General features: G+C 40.0%; 1 protein-coding gene across 10 annotated transcripts in view; it reads left to right on the top strand.

Annotated features, from left to right (window-relative positions):
- TNRC6C (trinucleotide repeat containing adaptor 6C) overlaps positions 1-18,188 on the top strand; it is a 334,947-nt gene that overhangs the window by 228,179 nt on the left and 88,580 nt on the right. For all 10 annotated transcript variants that reach the window (XM_080393279.1, XM_080393276.1, XM_080393286.1 and 7 more), the window contains one exon: positions 17,703-17,802. In XM_080393279.1, coding sequence (XP_080249405.1) covers positions 17,703-17,802 — 100 coding nt within the window. The remainder of the gene's footprint in view (positions 1-17,702; positions 17,803-18,188) is intronic.

Raw genomic sequence — 18,188 nt, 5'->3', positions numbered from 1 at the left:
GTCCTTAACTTGCAAAGGAGGTGGTGTCATTTCAGCCTTGAAGCTACCTGTCCGGGCCGCAGCTGGGGCAGTGGGAAGGGGTCTGCTCCAGCCCCTGGTGACAGGAGCTGCCGTCGGGAAACTGCTGGAACCCGGGAGCAGGGCTTGTGCCAGGGCAAGAGTGATGCCTGCTAATAGGGGCTGTCTTTTAGGCAATATTCTGTACTTTTGACTAAACATCTGATTTCTAGTAATGAAAAAAAACCAGGGCAGACTAACCTCTTTTTATTAAGGGCTCTTCCGGATTGCAGTGTAAGATACTTGGGATTTGTTTAGGTTTCTGGGCTTTCGATATGATATGTGGATTCTCATATTGGCAAATTTAAGTGTCGGTATGCATCAGGCTAAAAGCTGACTTGAACAGAGTAGTGCATTGTATTATGTATTATGTATGATGTTATATTTGTTACAGTACATGGATTATTTTGTAGTGAGGCTGTCAGTGATGCAGGGCGTTAGTCCCACTTGCTAGGAAGGTACTTGTGGGGGGCCTTGGGCTGTGCCATTTCTGTGCTAGTACAGAGCATAGCGGAATTTACTCTGGGGTGCTGCCCTTGGGTCTGGACTCGGTGTTAAGAAGCATTTGTTAACTTAAAGGTTCAGCCCCTTGACCTGGCATCTTTGCATCTTTCAGAATCTGCCTCTGATTGCCTGTCGATGGGATAGGTTTACCTCACCTGCTGTTGCAAAGCCTGCTGGGATGAAGGAAAAAATCCACCTCTCTGGCTTAATATTTTTTTTTCCTGTGGTTTGTCTTTCCTGTTAAAATAACAAGCTATGCTTTTGATGACATTTGTGATCTTTCCCTGATGTTTAAGGCAAGGAAGGTAATTCTATCCTTGCTTTGTTTGAAGGAGCTTTTTAAGACTTGGAAAAATAATAGGATGAAGTTTCCTTTAATATGAGAAATAACATAATTGGGCATAAGAGCGCTTTTAACCTGAAGATTCTTTGTGGAGTTCTCAAAGCTCTGCCGAGCTGGATTAACAATAAAACAGGGTAAATTTAAAGGTTTTGTCAAGCAGGGGCTGTAGTCTCTTTGTGCCTTGAAGCAAACTGTTGCTGAATGGCAACCTTAAGAGAAAGTATAGCTTTAAATTAGTCTAGAAGTAAACCCTCTTATTTTGATGTTTTCCATTCACTTCATTCAGAAAGGCCAGGAAATTTTATTCGTGTAAGGGATTTACTGCCTGCTGTTAACGCCGAATGACCTGCGCCTTTACAACCCCTTCAGATGCGCCAGGCGATGTAGGTGCCTTTTCTCCTTCGTGTTAACGTTCGTTATTAAAAGCCCGATAGCAGCGTTTACTTTCAGTTTTAGCTGTTAAGACTTAACCAAGACTGGTGTATGTGGGAACGGGTAATATGTTAACTTAGCAGCTGGCCTTGCCGAGATAAACATGCGCTGTCATCTGGCCCCTTTCCAAAACGGCTGAAGGAGGAGGTCGGGGTGGCGCCATCCGCGGCTTCGGGAAAAAGAGGCTTTCATTTGAAACGAATCGCTAGATAGTATTGACTACGAGGACTGCAGATTTAAAAATAAAATGGCCCAACCTTTCCTAAGTAAACAAAATAGTCTCTCTTGATTACTTGTATCTCGGTGCCTGTTGCTGTGCTGCTTCTCTCAGAAGGTACAGCTACTTAAATGTAGAATGTGTATTGCTTCTTTAAAAAAAAAAACAAAACAGAGCTTTATATAAGTCTGTGAACATGAGAACTGATGAAAAATTTATCCTCTTTGGTTACAGTAGAGATGTACAACACAAAAGTGCTATTGTTTTAATTGCTTAAAATTCAGATTACAAGATAATGGTAATACCATTAGAAGGTTTCCCTTTGGCCTAGAAGCTGCAGGTAGGAGCCTGTCGATCCCTTAGTATTAAAGATGAATGATAAGAAAACCTCTTAAATGCCTGTGACGCTGCAGTCTAGGCAATTTAGGATCAGCTGGTGCCTTCTGGTGATAATGGCTTGAGGTTTTCAGCTGTATTATGAAGATATCAGCCCGGGCAAATAGTATTTAGAAGAGAAGTATACTTTATTGAATGGGGAGATGATCTAGAAGTGACAGTAAATTGCATTACTAAATGATCTATGTGCTCTGCACAGTCTCTTCGCTGGTAAATGCTAGTGGTAAAATGAAAGATGGTTATTCTTAATGTATGAAAGCAGAGGAATCAAAGTATTATGCAATCTTCCTTTAGGAATCTGAGCTATTTATGAAAATTGCCTACCAAAAGCACACCTTAGTTCTGCATCTTAATTACCAGGTGTAGATGTACTTCTGCTCATTTTGTCATTACTTAATCATTATTAACTTCACTGTGGTGCCCCACGCACAGTTAAAACTGTGTTTTCTGAAACTTTTTGCAGCTTCCTAACTTGTCACTAATATGTTTTAAAATATCTCATGCAAGATAAAAATGTCTGAATTTGGTCATAATAACATACTGCCTGTTCTTGCATAGAATAGTCATAGTGCTCTTTAGGATTGTATCAAAGATTGTATCGCTGAAAAAGTGTAGCAGTACTTTAAAATATGCATCTGATTCTTTTGGCTTTTTAAAAAAATGTAACATATCTCTCTTCATCCCAATAAAAAGACTCCTTTCCCTGAAGATGTCTGTGAAATAAGTAGTTGTTCTTAAGTCTCATGGTTCAGGGTACCAAGCATCAAAATCTGAGTTAGTTTTGGTCTTAGCCCTGGATGTGAATCAGCGCTGTAATTTTTCAATGTTGAGGTCTTGAATGTAGTTGTAATTCAAGCCCATAAAATACTAGAAGCTTTGACGGTAGTGCAGTCTGCTTTCTGGAGCTCTTCCCTGTGGGTTTACAGCCAAGGATGGCTTGAGAGTGAGAACAGTTATCTGTGCTGCAGCAGTGATGTTTTATGGCTGGATGCCCAGATTGTCTAGCTTTGCACACAGCCTTATAGTTTGCCTTTGAGGGCTACGGAGGTGGAAGTCATTTGTAATAAACAGCTATCTGCAGCTTGCTTTTTCTGTGTGTTGAAGTGTACATCCATTTAAAAAATTGCGAACTAAATGCACATTTACTTAGATTTCAATCTGGAAATTCTATGTTTTAGAAGCTCGCTTATGAGAAATGTTGACAATTGCTTTGTATTAAAAATAGGTAATATTTATCCCTTGGCTGTTTGGGCTTTTTTAGCAGTAAGCTCTGATATTGCTAGAGAATGAGATTTTGCTAATTTTTTTTTATTTGAGAGAAAAATTGACTTGTCAAATCGATTGGCATCCTTTGTGGTAATTAAGCCCCAGAGAAAAATATGTTTATAGCTCTCAAAATAGTTATCATGCAACTACCAGCAATAGGCTCATTTAGGAAAAGATAATACCCACCCCCCTTCCACCGCAAGGAAAACAACCACCCTGGGCTGTGAAGTGTTTAGTGTCTGCCCATGAGCGTTATCCTGAGGCAGATCCATTCTTTTTATTCCCTCCCCCCAGCTTCTTGTTAATGGGGTCTATGCATGTTTTCCCATGCTGACTTTCTGAAGGGATAGTGGGTAGTGCCTTTGTTATGATCTTGGTCAAGAACAATCTCCTAGAATAGCGTCTCCGTTTTTTCTTAGATGTGCTGTTTTCCTTCCTATCCTTTTTTTCCCTTCCTGTGTTCTGTCTGTATGCTGTCTGCTTGAAGTTTATAGTTTTCTCTCTCATACTGCATTTGCAAGACTTCCCGATGAGAAGAGCTTTTTTTTGTTTGAGGGATACAGAGTACTCACAGTGGCTTGGATACCATTCTGGGTGGTCAGTATGTACACATATCGATTGTTAGTTCAAACGGACTTCTGCCAAGTCTATTTTAAGCTCAGACAGATATCTGTGTTGTGTCAGTCTGCTTTTCAGTTGTACTTTCAAGTCTCGGACTCACAGGTCTTTTAGTTCTTCAGAATTCCAAAATGTTTTCATGGCTGATGCTCACGTCACCGTGCTGACAATGGAGATGCTTGTTTTTAAACAGTAGCTGGTTACTGGTAAACAAAAGAGCATCAGCCCAGTGCTTTAACACAAACCATTCTAGAAAAAAGCAGTTCAGTGAGAACGAAAGGAAAAAAAAAAAAAAAGCAAGCTGTACAGATACATAATGTGCTTACTGCCATTTTATTACAAGGTCGTTAATAGAAGACCATAGAAGGTAGTCTTTGGCATTGCTTGTAATGTTTTTGCTCAAACTCAATGTATGTTCATAATAGCTTTCAAGATGATAATTTCTTATGAAATGTGAAGCTAAAAACTTTACTAGCACTGGGAGCATAGCCTAATAGTGTGTGTGTGTAAATCAAGTAAGACTCTTACACATTGTGTTACCAAAGCCAGTCAGGAGTAGGATTCCTCATTATCCCTCTGCTAACATTCTATCTGTAGATCTCAACTTTCCTCTGCTCTCAATGTTTTTAGTCAATTACACAAGCTTACTTAACATAGGAGAATTGCTTCCAGTGTTAGTATTGTCTGATTTTTTTCCCCCTGCATTTTCAGGTTTGAAGTGGATGCTTCATTTGACAGTTTGTCTCTTACTCCCTGGCTATGTAACGGAAGATGTTACATGTCTGCAAATCTAATAGTTCTTGTCTCTTTATGGTGTCATGGCTGAAATGCTGTAAGCAGACAGTATTGGTACCTCATTCTTGTTTTGTGATGCAAACAATTGCTATTAGTTAAAAATAACCTATTGGCATAAAAGTGCTGATCACATCTGTTTGTAACATACCTCTTTGTTTTCCTGCTTATGAAACTATTTGGTTTCTTTTCGCATAACATCAGCAATGTAAATGATAGAGGTATATGTTTGTCTTTTTTTAAGCCTTTTAAAAATAAATTTATGTGGAAAACGCAGCATCTTCTGATAAGGAAGAAGAGCCTGGTGGTAGCAACCTAAATGCTATTTAATATCTTATACTATATCATCATAAAATGTAACTGATCCAGGTGTGGAACTAAATTTGTTCTGTCACAGTAGGAGAACTGCTGCTATTGAGGGGAGTCTCTGTATAAATAGCACTGTTTCAGGGGAAAGATGTTATTATACGGGACTTACTAGACCCTGGTGAATGTGTAAATTTTACTGTTTCTGTTCTTATAATCAAACTTTTGGAAGTCCCTCACTTTTGAAAAGAATGATCCCGGTTAAGTAAGTCTCATTGGGCACCAACAGTATATCACCTAGTGATGTCAGTCTTTATACTGTGCTACCACACTTATGTGTGCTTTGATTAAAGCAATGGTTGTGTTGTTGGGTGGATGCTGGCATAATGATTTGCTTAAAGACATTCAACTTCAATTTTTTTCCTTGCATTTGTGAAGATGAAACGTTCTTCGCAAATTTTGAGGTGAAATACTGCAGTGACAACAAAACCCCATGCTTTAGAAGCAGATAACCCAGGCTGATAGACATCTATTTTATCCGGATGATATTACAACACTCCGATAGTCCAATTGCATTGAAATTATGATTTCTTTTCCCCCACCACCCCTGTCCATCCCTCTGACAGCATCCAGACAAGCCAGAGCTGATCTTTCTGGAATTCTGTCTGCATCTGCTGATCAGCTAACATACTTGGAGACATTTTGTATATATTTCTGAGAATATTTGCTCCCCTGGGTGTCTCATGGACTAACTGAAGACATAAAATAGTTATTACTAAGATCATAATTGACCAGAAATTGATTTCCAAAGTGGTATTTACTGCAACTGATTTTCCTGTCCCGGAAGATCATTTATGGTTATTTTCTTCCCCCCCCTCTCCCCCTGCCCTGTCTCCCCCCCCCCCCCCCCCGCTGAGACTGTATTCATTTGCAAAGCTGAAAAATGGGTGATGGCTCATTCTGATGCTGGCTCTGGCATTCTGATTTGTTATTGGCAGGCATTGGTGCCCAAATGCTTTTACTATGGGAGGTGATGTGGAGGATCAGATAACTTGGAAACCTGATGAATTTAATGGAAATAAGGATTACCTTTCAGCAGTGCAGGGTTAATATTTTAAACTCTGGTAGATTTGCAGAGGGAAAGGTGCTTGGACATTTCTATTTCCTTAGTTTTGGACGATAGAATGAGTCTTTTTCTGAATTCTGTGGATTCAGTTTCCAACCTAGATAGGTACAGAGTAATGTGAGGGCTCCTTATGTCACTTGTGTTATGTTGCTACATTAATTTTCGAAACAGCATTGCGGCTGAAGATGCAGTGGAACAAAAATGAAATTGTTTCCGAGATGTGTTATCTTTAAGTCGAATGAGATGATCATGGTGGGCAGTGTTTTGAGTTTTGTAGTTAAACACTAAGAAAGTACAAGAACTGCACAAAACGTTTAAGTAGATTTTCTTCATTTGTGTTTAAACGTTCACATATTTGCAGTGCACAACTTTTAGTACAGTTTATTAGTCTATGGTATGTTTTGTCTTCCTTGACTCGGATAAAACTTGGTGTTAACCTCCTGCAGAGAATTCCAGGACCCCTGATATTTTATTGTGACTCTTGATTAGCTCACCAGGGTTCCTGCTAAGAATTCTTCTTTCATTCAATTGATAAATTGAATTCCCTATTCACAGTGCCTTTAAATAGAATGGTATTTGGAAAACTGGAAGACAGCTTGAATGCTCAATGAGCTCACCCAGCAAATTTGAAAATGCAGAAGGAAATTAACAGGTTTGCACGTTCTGAAATCTTTTACAAGAATAAAAACATTCAACAAAAAACCCGTTTCCATCTTCATATTCCCTTTAAATTTATTTCCTTCTGGTTTCTACAGCGTGGAGTTCTGTTGACATCTGTTTCCTGTTTTTCATCTTATCTTGCCTTATGTCAGGGGCTGTGCGTTCACTTAACTCACGTCTGTACCTGGGAGCAAGTATAGTAAGGTGGTATATGCCCATGTAGTGGAACCTTCAGCTTTCCAAGGCGGCCTGTGTGGAGAGCATCTTGTTCTTCACACCCACTATACCCTAGCCTAGCCTTCTTATGTGCTTCTCTTAGATACCTTATGCCATTCACCTGCTTTTTCTGTGTATCCCCTTACTGTTGCTGGCCATGCTGGCAGGGTGGGTACTGTGGAGTACCGTTCTGAGCTCTACAGCATGAGGGATAGTGTAATTTTTTTTTTTCCTCATTCTAGATGTTGAGACATATCTTCCCTGTGAGGCCAGTGTCTTTTTACTCCCCCATCCAGCTGTCTCTCCATGAGCCTCTGTGAGCTGGGGCTGCAGCAGTGTCCTGCACCACCTCCCTGCCCTGCCGTTTGTGCTGCTGAGGTGACACCTGGAGGTCTTGTTAGGGAGATGGCAGAGGCCCGTCCTCTGTGTAGGATGCCATCTTCTGCAAGGCCCGTTTCCGCAGGCTTCTGCCACATGTCTTGTGAAACAATTTTAGTATCGTAGGAGAAGTCAGGCTGGAAGGGGCCTGAGGAGGTCATCTCAGATAGGCAGGTCTGTATTTAAGTCGAGTGACACATGCATGTCTGGTAACATTTTGCTGCTGCTCAGTATGTTGCTGGTATGTTGTTGGTGTTATTCTTAGACTTGTCTGGTAGTTTCCCTGCCTGTGGGTAGGAGCGAGGGAAGTGCAGATGCGTTTTTCTCCTGTGCCGGGAACTCTACTGGAAGGAGAGGTATTTCTTCCAGACCTCACCTTCCCACGCCTTTTTCATCACACTGGACCACTCATGAACATGGCCGTGGATGTGCGTGGCTATGGCTGCTGTAAACTGGGTATCTTTTGTCAAAGATTTGTTGGCACCACCTTTTCCCCAGAAAAAGCACAAGAGCAGCAGCAGCAGTGTATTTGCCTTCAGCATAAATTCTGCTGCCTACTTTTTGATCCTATAAGTTGTCATCTAACTTGGACCTGTGTGAGAGTACCAGTGTGGTCTTCACCTGTTGTCATGAGTGAGTTGAATATGCTTTCACCTGCTGATAACAAAGTGATTGGGCTCAGAAATAGTTGAGTACTGGCATGTGGCTGTAGGGGGGGAGGGGAGGACTAGGGGTGTTAGAAATCCCTACAGGCAAAATGGTACATAATTTTAGTTATGCAAACCTCCTTTTTTTTTTTTTTTTTTAACCAAAGAAGCGTAAAGGTTTAGCTGTACTTGCTTGAAGGGTGTAAAGGTGTGCCGCACAGAAGCAGTGTTCCAGCTGTGTGTCATGCAGCATGCCTTGTCCTGACCCTGTTGGTCGCAGCGGTGCTGTGCTGTCCGGCTCCTCCAGCTGCAGTCCCTGGGGGTGGTCAGCTCTTGCCGGGAGCCTGCGGGTTGCGGTGCATGGCAAAACATCCTGTGGAGCTGCTGCTCCTGTTCCTATTTCCTGGCCTCCTACTTTGCCGTGTCCCTGTGCAGCTGTCCAAGGAAGCCTTACTCCTGACATGTTCAAGTTCAGCTAAATAATTTGAGCCATAAACTTGTCTGTAGGTTGCTTCTACTTCTAGGTCGGTTAATAGGTGATATTTAGTTGAACATTTTGTAAGCGTGGGGCTTTGCCTCTTGGCACAGGGCTCTCATCTTCTAAAGTATCTGCAGAAACCAGAATATCAAACATAGTACCTGGAGAGAGACAAACATGCTGTGCCCTAGCTGAGCTACTGGACTGCAAAGCTGTTTCCCTTTGTGTATTATGTCCCAGGAAGACTGGGGAAGACTCTGGAATAGGTGCTAGATCAACTGCTGGTAAATACATCAGGCCTGGGAGGGAGGCAGCACTGTGAAAGTACATCTAGTTATCTGCACTGGTCATGGTGTGGAGCTTAATTTTTCAAGAGAGGAGTTAGTTCATGTTTGCTGTGGGAGATGTTCTTAGCATGGATTTTTTTTTTTTTTTCTGTTTGTAGCCTGCTTTGAGTGGTGAATGTAATGCCAGCTTTTTTTTTTTTCCAGTGGGTTTTTTTCCCTTGGTCCTTATATAGCTTGAGTGGTGCACAGGGAGCAAATTCTGATATGGTTCATGCCTGAAATGTATACAGGAGTAAGGTTTTGCGTGCAGTGTTCTAGCGCATGTCCAGATCTCCCTACTAACTACTTAAGTTACCCCAGAGTGGAGCTTGCATATACCTGCACTGTGGAGAGCAACACCTTCACAGAACAGGTGGCATATGTGTGGCAGAAGCATCACACCCTATAATAGGATCATCTATACTACCACGTTAATTTGGATCAGAGGTTTAACGTTTAAGCAAACCTTCTGATTGTTTCCCACAACAAAATTGTGTTTTGATTGACATCATGGAGTGGCCTTGGAGTGCAACAGTAGAATTGCTTTTAAATAAAACCTCACTGGATGATGTGCTCCAAGGGTGCAGTAAATGCTTACCTGCTGCAAGTGAGTGTTCAGTATGTGGGAGCAGACTGGAGCTAGTCTCAAGTAATAAAGTCACCTGAAATGGGGATAGTGTGGCTGTCGAGCCCTCTGCACCAGCTTTTTTTTTTGCTCTGCAAGCCCACTCCTATTGGTCTGCGCTACTTAGCAATGAAGATGTAACATATATCTTCTGAAATGTTCCCATTTGTACTCCAGGGCTCTCTTGTTAGTATGCCGCCTCTGGTGACAGTCCAGGAGAAACTGAACAAAAGGAAGTATGTAGATGAAAAACAAAACCCCCAAACCTTACAGACGTTCACTGGGGCTTGGGCAGTCCTCAGATACTGACTCATTTAACTTCTGGTACCTGGCATCACTTCCAGTTAATCTGCATCCTTAGTTTATAAAGGCTTTTTCACCTCTGGGATTTTTTCCCCACTTCTAGTGACTGTTAATCAACTAGTAGAAGCTAAAACAAGGCCAGGTCAGTGTGCTTTTGAAAAATATCTTGAACTGAGCAATAGTAACTACCTTGTCTGCTTTTTGTTCTAATCTAATTTACACAAGTGATTGTTTACCTTATGTATACATGAAGTGGGGTCACAACAAGTTAACACTGGTGAATTGAGAACTCCCATTGAAAGCCTAGGTCCTGCACTAAACGGCATCTAGTGCACTTCTCAAGGTCCTGCCAGTATTTTATTGCTTTTCAACCAGTAATCCAGAATAGTATGTTACAAACGCCATGTACTGCTGCTGGAGATGCAGCCTGGAGACTAGGTGTGTAACACAGGTGCTCTTTTTCCTTCTGATCATGGAATTTCTATTCTACAGATTGTAAGAGCATTAATTTAGCCTCTTGGGCAACCTAGAATCTCCTTGTAGTTTCAGTAAGATATTTTAATGGAATATGTTGCTTTTCACACCCTGTTCTCAACTAATGCAGTAGTGTTCTTGGATGTCTTTAAAAGGCAGCTGTATTCCGCTCCCACACAAATTTCAGTTGTGACTGAAGTTGTCTGTGCACGTCTTGGGCCTTAGTCAAGTCTGCTGTGGTTTAAAGAGAGCCTGGAAGAGAGTACATAGGGATAAAGTCTAATCCCTCACAATTACGGGCAGCAGTGCAAAAGGGTTCATAGAGCTGAATATACCTACCGGTACTCTGTAACAAATCAAACAAACAAACCCACACAAAGATGACTTGGAGCCTGTGCTATACAGTAAAAGAAAACATCAAGGGCAGTATTAGTGTTCTGTTCCTGTGCAGGAACTTTGGTGGAATTTGTAAGTGACTTCAGAAAGCAGACTGCTATCCCTGTTAGGAGATCAGGTTTGTGTTACATGCTTCAAGATAAGTTGACCAGATGCTGGGAGCATCAGAGTACCAGGCGCAAGGTTGTTAGCAGCAGATGATATTTTGATGTTTCAGAGGAAGGGAGGAATCCTCTTTCAAGGCAAATAATGTATGAAGGAGTGACAAGTGGAGGATAGGGACGTAATTTGAAAGCAAGAAACCCCAAAGCATGGGATTAATATATGATAAATTGAGGTCAAAGCCACTCATCAAGCTTCATTTATGACTCCCTTTGTAGGAGCAAATTTTGCACCCAGACTTTCAAATTACAGGGTCTAGTTTCAAGCTGCATGATCACGCCTATACATGTAACTTGTCCATAAACTTATCTTTTCCACAGTGGTGTGACTGACGGCTCTTTACCCGTTAATTCCCTTGAAAGGCTATTGTAAGGTTTTATGAATAGGTGGAGGCCTCCTGTGTCCAGGAGTCGGTGTGGCCTTGTATCAGTGGTACTTAGTAATAAAAATGTCTTCCTTTCTTTAGGAATTTCCCCCTCTTCTCTGCCCCAAATGTATATTTATAACAATTTGGTACATCTTTTAATATTGGGCTTTTTAAAAAAAAAAATGCTACAGTGTGGAAGATTTTTCTTTATGCCTAATCCAAATCTCCTTTGTTGCAGTTTAAATTCAGTGCTACTTACCACCAGCTAAAGTAGTAAGATTTTACTCCGTTCTTCTCTACTGCTGTCTTGAACACGTATTTGAATAAAGGGGAGTTGCCATCCCTTCGGATTAAGTAAATCTAAGTCTGAAATCTTTTCTGAGGGCCCATGCTTTTTTGATCTCTGATCCTTTTGTTGCTGTTTTCTGGGATCTCTTGAGTTGATCTGTATCTCTGTGGCCGTAGATAGTCCCGAACTGGAGACAGTACAGTAGCTGAAAAATCTCTGTCCATCCTTAATTGTTTTGCAGCCCCATGACTTGACATATTCTAGAAACTTAACTGCACACATTTTTCCAGCAGCAAACTTGTTAATAAAAATGTTGCTGCTGGACATAAATCCATTGGTTCTCTGCCTTGTTGGAAGGGGAAGTGCTGAGGTTACTTGTTTTGTGGGTATCTTATTATAATTTCATTTAGCTTATGTTCCCTACCTTGTTCTTAGGAAAAAAATAATATTAAAGCAACCATGTTCTTATTAACAAAACTTGTATGTTGTTTGGAAAGTCAGTAAATTACTTCTGTTTCCTGACATTTGTCCTTTTCAAAAATAACCTGCAAATATAGTGTGGGAAAAATGAGAACCAGGCTCCTCCCCCACCCACCCCTGACAAATTTTTGTTGGCTCTTACTGACATTTTTTATCCCTTCCCCATTTAAAATTATATATGCAGTCTTTGCCATTTGCTAGTCTTCTGGAGTGCCATCCATCTTCTGCCGATAAAGGTAATCGCTAGTAGCTTAGACAGTTGTTCTGGTACATTACATCAGGCCTAGCCACTGGAAAACCTAGTTTCTCTCGGAACTTTTTAAGCTGTTCGTTCTTTTGGTGGCCTGACTTTTTCTGCTTGGGGTGGTAGCAAAATGTTTGTTCCATCTCCTTTTTCTCCTTGCCAGTTCAGGTTTTCCTGAGAAGTTGGATCATTCCTTCTTCCCAAATTTGGGGAAAAGGGCCTTAACAAACACACCTTGATTCTTGCTTGGAGCTGTTTTCAACAGCCTTTTTGGGTGAAGAAGCCAGAATGAAACATGGCAGTGGTGGTGGCAGAGGTGCTGGGGTAGAAGCAGCTGGGTTGGTGGCTCTGTGCCGCATCTGCCATCACCTCTGTACCTAGGGAAGAGCAACATGAAGCTGTTGTCCTCTGCAGGCTCAGCACCCAATCAGATAGTTGCTGGCCATCTGTTCCCAGCTGACCTCTTCAGTGAAGGCTGAAGCAATATAGTCCTCCTTTCCCACTGAGTACGAAAAGTAATGTTTCCTCTTGCTTATTAATGAGGCACTTAAAGGTTGTACAGTGCTAATATATTGTATTTTTTTATATGCACAATGCTAATACGTTGCTGGCCTTTCTCATTTTTGTCCCCATGTGTTTGTGCTGGTTTTTTTTTATATTCCTTCTTATTTATTTGACCTAGTTTTACGTGTTTCTTTCTTTTTTGAGGTGATAGGAAAGCATGTAATTAGGGACCAGTTTGACTCTTCTTGATTAATGACCGAGCCTAGATATCAAGGGAAAAAAGCTGGCACTTTTAAAGTCACACCGGCTTCTTGCCTTCACTGATATTTACTCTAGAAAGGTTACAGAGAGCTGGGCTGGATAACTAGTGAAGCAGGAAACAAAATTAGTGATAGGCAAATGTGGAGTTTTAGTTTATCTGCTGTAGCAGTCATGAAAACAGAGGGACCTCTTGGTTTTGCATAACATTTCTCCTATACATTAGGGTGTTTGCATTGTCATTTAGATTTTTGGTGATTTCCAAGGAACAATGCATGCCTCTTCCTATGTGACAGTATTTTTCAGTAGTTCTGAGTTGAAGCCTGTCTTTCCCATACTGACTGCTCTTTGTTGTTAATTTTTTCATTCCATGTCATTGCTGCCCTTAAATCTGCTTTCTGCCTTCACGATCGCAGCCACTTTTTTCTTACCATTTAGAGTAGGATCTTGAAGAATTTTTTCAATAGTAATTTTATTAGTTTCTATTGAAACTGTGTGATATTAGATTTGGAGAACTAGGTAGATGGTTACTTCGTGTTTCATGCCTGTGCTTTCCACACCCCCTGTTATCACCTGTAATGATGCGTGGCTCTGTTAGTTCCTTCCAAAAAGCCTGCTTGGCATGCTTTGGTAGCCTGCCTTTGGGTGATTATTTATCAGTTCCTTACATTTTGAGTTTAAAGAATTCTTCCCTCCCCTCCACCATCATCATTGTTAGGAAAAACCTGTGTGCAAAAATGCATGATGCCCTGTTCTATGCTGGGCAAAGTCAAAATCAGAGCAATACTTAAGCAACTCTATGTGATTTGTAGGATTTCTGTCAGTTCCAGCCTAAAGCAGGATGTGGATTTAAGGTACAAGAGGTATTCCAGAATGAAGGTGTGGGAGCTATTCTGTCATTGGGCTAAACAAGGCAAAAATATATGTAGACCAAGATTAAGAATGCTATTCTGAAGAGGTATTGCAGGCAGTTTTCTTATGTAAATAAAGCTTCAGTATCTTAAATATGCAAATAAATTCATTAGGCTGTTAGGTTTGGAGTTGTGTCACATGGAGGGATGAGACAGGTCTTAGTTTAGTCCTCAGCTATTGCAGGAACTTCTGAATTACAAGCCACTGTATGGGTAATAACCTTGCATGTTAATAACACAAGTGGACTCTTCTTGAAACTTGTTTTAGAACACAATATTCCCAAAAGGTGTATTGCAGAATCCTGTTAGAATCAGTGTTAATTCAAAATACCAGCTGTGGTTTCAGATGTGAAAGCAATCCAATATCTGATACCAACTAGAAAACTTGAAGTTCTCACTGAGCTTAGTAAAGCCAATCAGCCTAGATGTGTTAATTTTTAAAAGGGATTAATAAGCCTTTCTGCAACAGGCTTTGACAGAACATAGCCATAGTTCTCGAGCTGTTCTGACCATGACCTGCGTTTTGTCTTGCTTTCCTATTCAGAAAGAGCTCTTAAGCATGTACACTTCAAAGATAATCTTGGTTTAGATGTGGATTTGATAAGCTAATTGCAATCTGGAAAAACCACACTTGATGCTATAATAAAACTCTTTGGTCTCTGCTCATAAAAATCTCCCGTGATCAGATCCATGTATATGAAAAAGGTAAACTCCTACTAATATACTCTAAGACACTTCTGGTTTAAATCATATCATCTTTGTATTCATAATTTTTGTAGTGTATATACTGTAACAGATTAAATTGTCGCTCAGGAAGTAAAACTGAAGCACATGACTTTGACAACATAATCAAACTTTATATAGCAATGTTTTTATTGTTTTCCTTTTGTTTTGCTCTTAGATGACTAATTTCTGCCTAGAAGTGACAGGAAGAGTTGTTGTCTGAGAGGCCACTTGGAGCTTTATTACTATTTTAAGCATATTTAAAGCACATGTATTCAGAAGTGTCATTATGTAAATCAGTTTTGAAAACTGAACTCCATTAAAAATTACAGTATCATTTTCTGAGTTAATCTGAGGTTATTTTAATCTCAACTAAAACCCAAGCCACAACCAAATAGCTTTCTGCTAGGAGTGGCACTTCTACCTCTTACGTTGTAATTGATATGATAGTATGGTAATAAAATACACTGTATTTTTAAAAGAGCAGAATGTTTGCTCTTTGGTTTTGAAAAGCCTCTGACGTGGTATGTTGCCTGCATAAGGGAGGGAATAACAGTGCTTGGGAAACATCAAAACAACCATCTTTAGGGAATGGAAAGGCTGGGAATAGAGAAGTTCTTAGTGGAGCCCAGTCTCAGTGAAGAGATTTTGGCGGTGATGAAAGTTGGTCCCCAACGTGGGACACTTGTAAGGTTCGGCTGGGCAGGGTGCTGGGGCATCTTGTCTAGGCTGTGCTTTTGCGAAGGAATATTGGACCAGACAATGCTCGAGGTCCCTCCCAGCCTGGTAGTCTATGATTCTGTGAAAGGAACTTGATGTAAAAAAGCCCTAACAAGAAAATCAGGAGATATATACTTTCATAGCTTAAAGAAACCTTGGCAAATTAAGCAAAGTGGTAGTGATTTTTTTGGTGTGTGTGTGGTTTTTTTTTTTTTAGTAGTTTGTTTGCTTTGTTTTGTTTAAATACTGCACTGACTGTTGAAAGGGATTTAAATGTCATTGTGGTGTCCTGGAATTGATGTAATGTTGTGGGTTTTCTTAAGTACGAGCAAGAGGAAACCAAAAATATTCTCATTTTGCACTGACTTGTTTCATTCACCTGCTTTAAAAAAAAAAAAAAAAAAAAAGGCTAGAACTTCCTTTGGCGATAGTCTGACAGCTTGGGAGAGTTCACTTGAAGACGTGGGCTTTGTAGAGTCTGATGTGACTTGGGTAGGGAGCACTAAAACTGAAGGGACTGAATGTTGTTACTTTGTAGTTACAGAAATCCTGTGGACTTCTGTTCTTTCCCAGAGCTAACAGGAATAAAGTCAAATCTGTTATGGTTTCAACTCCATTTCTCTGGGCAATGTAATTCATCCCTTTTTGCAAAGTCCTAGAAAACCCATTCAGAAGTACAATTTTAAATACTCTTAAGTGCAGTATGACGTATGTGATACAAATACCCAACTGTAACTCTCAAGAGCAAAATGTTTCTCAGACGTTGATTTACAGTACAATATTTGAAAATTGGCCCTTTGAAATTGGCATGAAATTGAGCAAGTATGGAGGTGATGAATTTTTTGTCATGACAGAAGGTGCTTCAGTATTTAAAATACAGATATCTAATGCCACTTCAGATGTCCAGCCCTCCCATTGTGCACCAAGCACTTCCAGATGTGCCTGACCTCCAGCCTGCTGTTCCAGAGTCTGGGTCTTGCCATATCTGTCAATATCTGCTTCTGTCAATAGTTTGAGTGCTGTAAAGTGTCTAAAAAGGGCACCAACACCTATGTTTAGTTCTCTGTATTGCTTACTGTAATGTTTATTATTCTGTGTAACACACGGAAAAGGGAAGCTCCTTTTGGTTTAGTCTGGAGCGCTGTGCAGGATCTTTGTAAGCATTAAAGCATCTATGTCTAAAGCCAAAATCAGTATTTTCAGGCAAGTGAAAAAACCAGGGCACCCTTCAACAGTCAAAATTGCCCCCAAATTACTACAATATTCCTTTTTATTAATAAAAAGGGAAACTATGTAAGCATGTGCAAACTTAATAAAAGGAAAATAAAAGAAGCGGTTAAAAGGCAAAAAGTTTCATGGGGAATGTTTGAAGACACAATGAGCAAAATCTGGAGTATCTTTTACCTGTAGGTGAAGGGAAGCCCTCCCCTGCCCTGACCTGTTGTGATAAAACAATTGAGCAAAGAGTTTTGTAGCTAAAAAGACCTTTTTTAACAAACAACGAAAGGCAAGGGTTGTAGACTTTAGTAAGTTAAATGTAAAGCAATAATAAGTTAAGCTAGAAGTGATCTCATTGAATAATTGGAAGACCTCAAACACAATAATAATAATAATAGTAATGGTTTCAGCCCAACAGGAAACTGAGTATTCTCAGAAGATCTGTCAGGCTAATAAATGATCAAAACCTACAGAGCTGTCAAGGAAGATAAAATAGTTATAGAGAAGTAAATTAATTAATTTGCATTGGTATTTATTTGGAAGGATGTTGGGGAGAGTCATTGTTATAGCCATTTATTATGGTGCTGGACAAAGAAAACATAGATGGTGGGGTTTCAAATAGATGTTCTTCTTGATTTGGGACAATTTAGGTTAAATTTTAACCAAGATGCTGCTGGAACAGTCTTGCTTTGTATTCATGCAAATTCTTCAGCTAGAATTTATAGGATGGACAAAAGCTACAATGATTTGAATTAATCTGGGCATTAGTTTACAAGTCCTTGAGAACAAATTTGATGCATATGAGAAATTAATACAGTATGTGTTTGATCAGAAAAAGAAAAATAGCTGGAAAATAATGTGCTTGCTCATGATCTTTAAGGTGTGTTGTGAATCATAGCTGTTGAAAGCCAGCAGAACTTGCATTAATTACTTGGGGTTTGTTCAGTGTCATCTCCCTCTTTTCCGCCGTGCCCCCCCCAAACTTCCTTTCCCTAGAATGTGCTAATATTAAGTAATACTTTTGAGTGAATGTGAAAAGATGTTCCAAATAAACTGTATTCTTTCTGAAATTTTATCGACTACTATTTTATTTGACATTGGTTTTAATTTTGGAAGAGCTTTTAAATAATTATTTTATTACAGCATTGGAAGTGGCCTTTTTTGGATTTGAGATGTAGAAAGTTAGCAATATAAGAATGGAATGCTTACCTTCCTAGATAAACTTCATCTTATTGAAAAGCTCTTCTCAACCTTTATTCTTAATAGGGAGAAAGAACAAGAAACACAAGAAGAGGAACATTTGATGGAAGAAAAGAAAAAGAAAAAGCAGGAAGAAAAGAAAAAGAAGGAAGGTGCTCAGAAAAAGGTTTGTTCATTTTATTGTTTTAAATGATATATTCAGTTTTACATGTAATGTACAGATACTGGTTTTAACTCTGTGAATAATTCTGACACAAGTGAGCAAGTCCTGTTGACTTTGAGTGAGGTTGCGGTCAGAAAATCTCTGTAAAAGCAGTTGTGACAGTTCATTAGCATTCCCAAGCTGCTTACCATCCCCTGATGTTAAGTTACTGCTCCCACAGCTGTGTCACGTGAATATTCCTCATCAGCGTCAATGCACAGTTAACTGGATTAGTCTCAACTGATACTGAAGTGACTGTGGATTCTGAGGCCATTGCGCATTTTCTGTGGTGTGCATTTTCCTGTCTCATTTCCTGGATTACATAGTTTCAATCTTAAATGGTCCTTAGG

This window comes from Falco punctatus (assembly GCF_963210335.1).
Source record: "Falco punctatus genome assembly, chromosome: 1".
NCBI classification, from domain to species: Eukaryota; Metazoa; Chordata; class Aves; order Falconiformes; family Falconidae; genus Falco; species Falco punctatus.
Note: the sequence above shows the minus strand (reverse complement) of the source record. Positions and strands in the feature narration are given on the sequence as shown.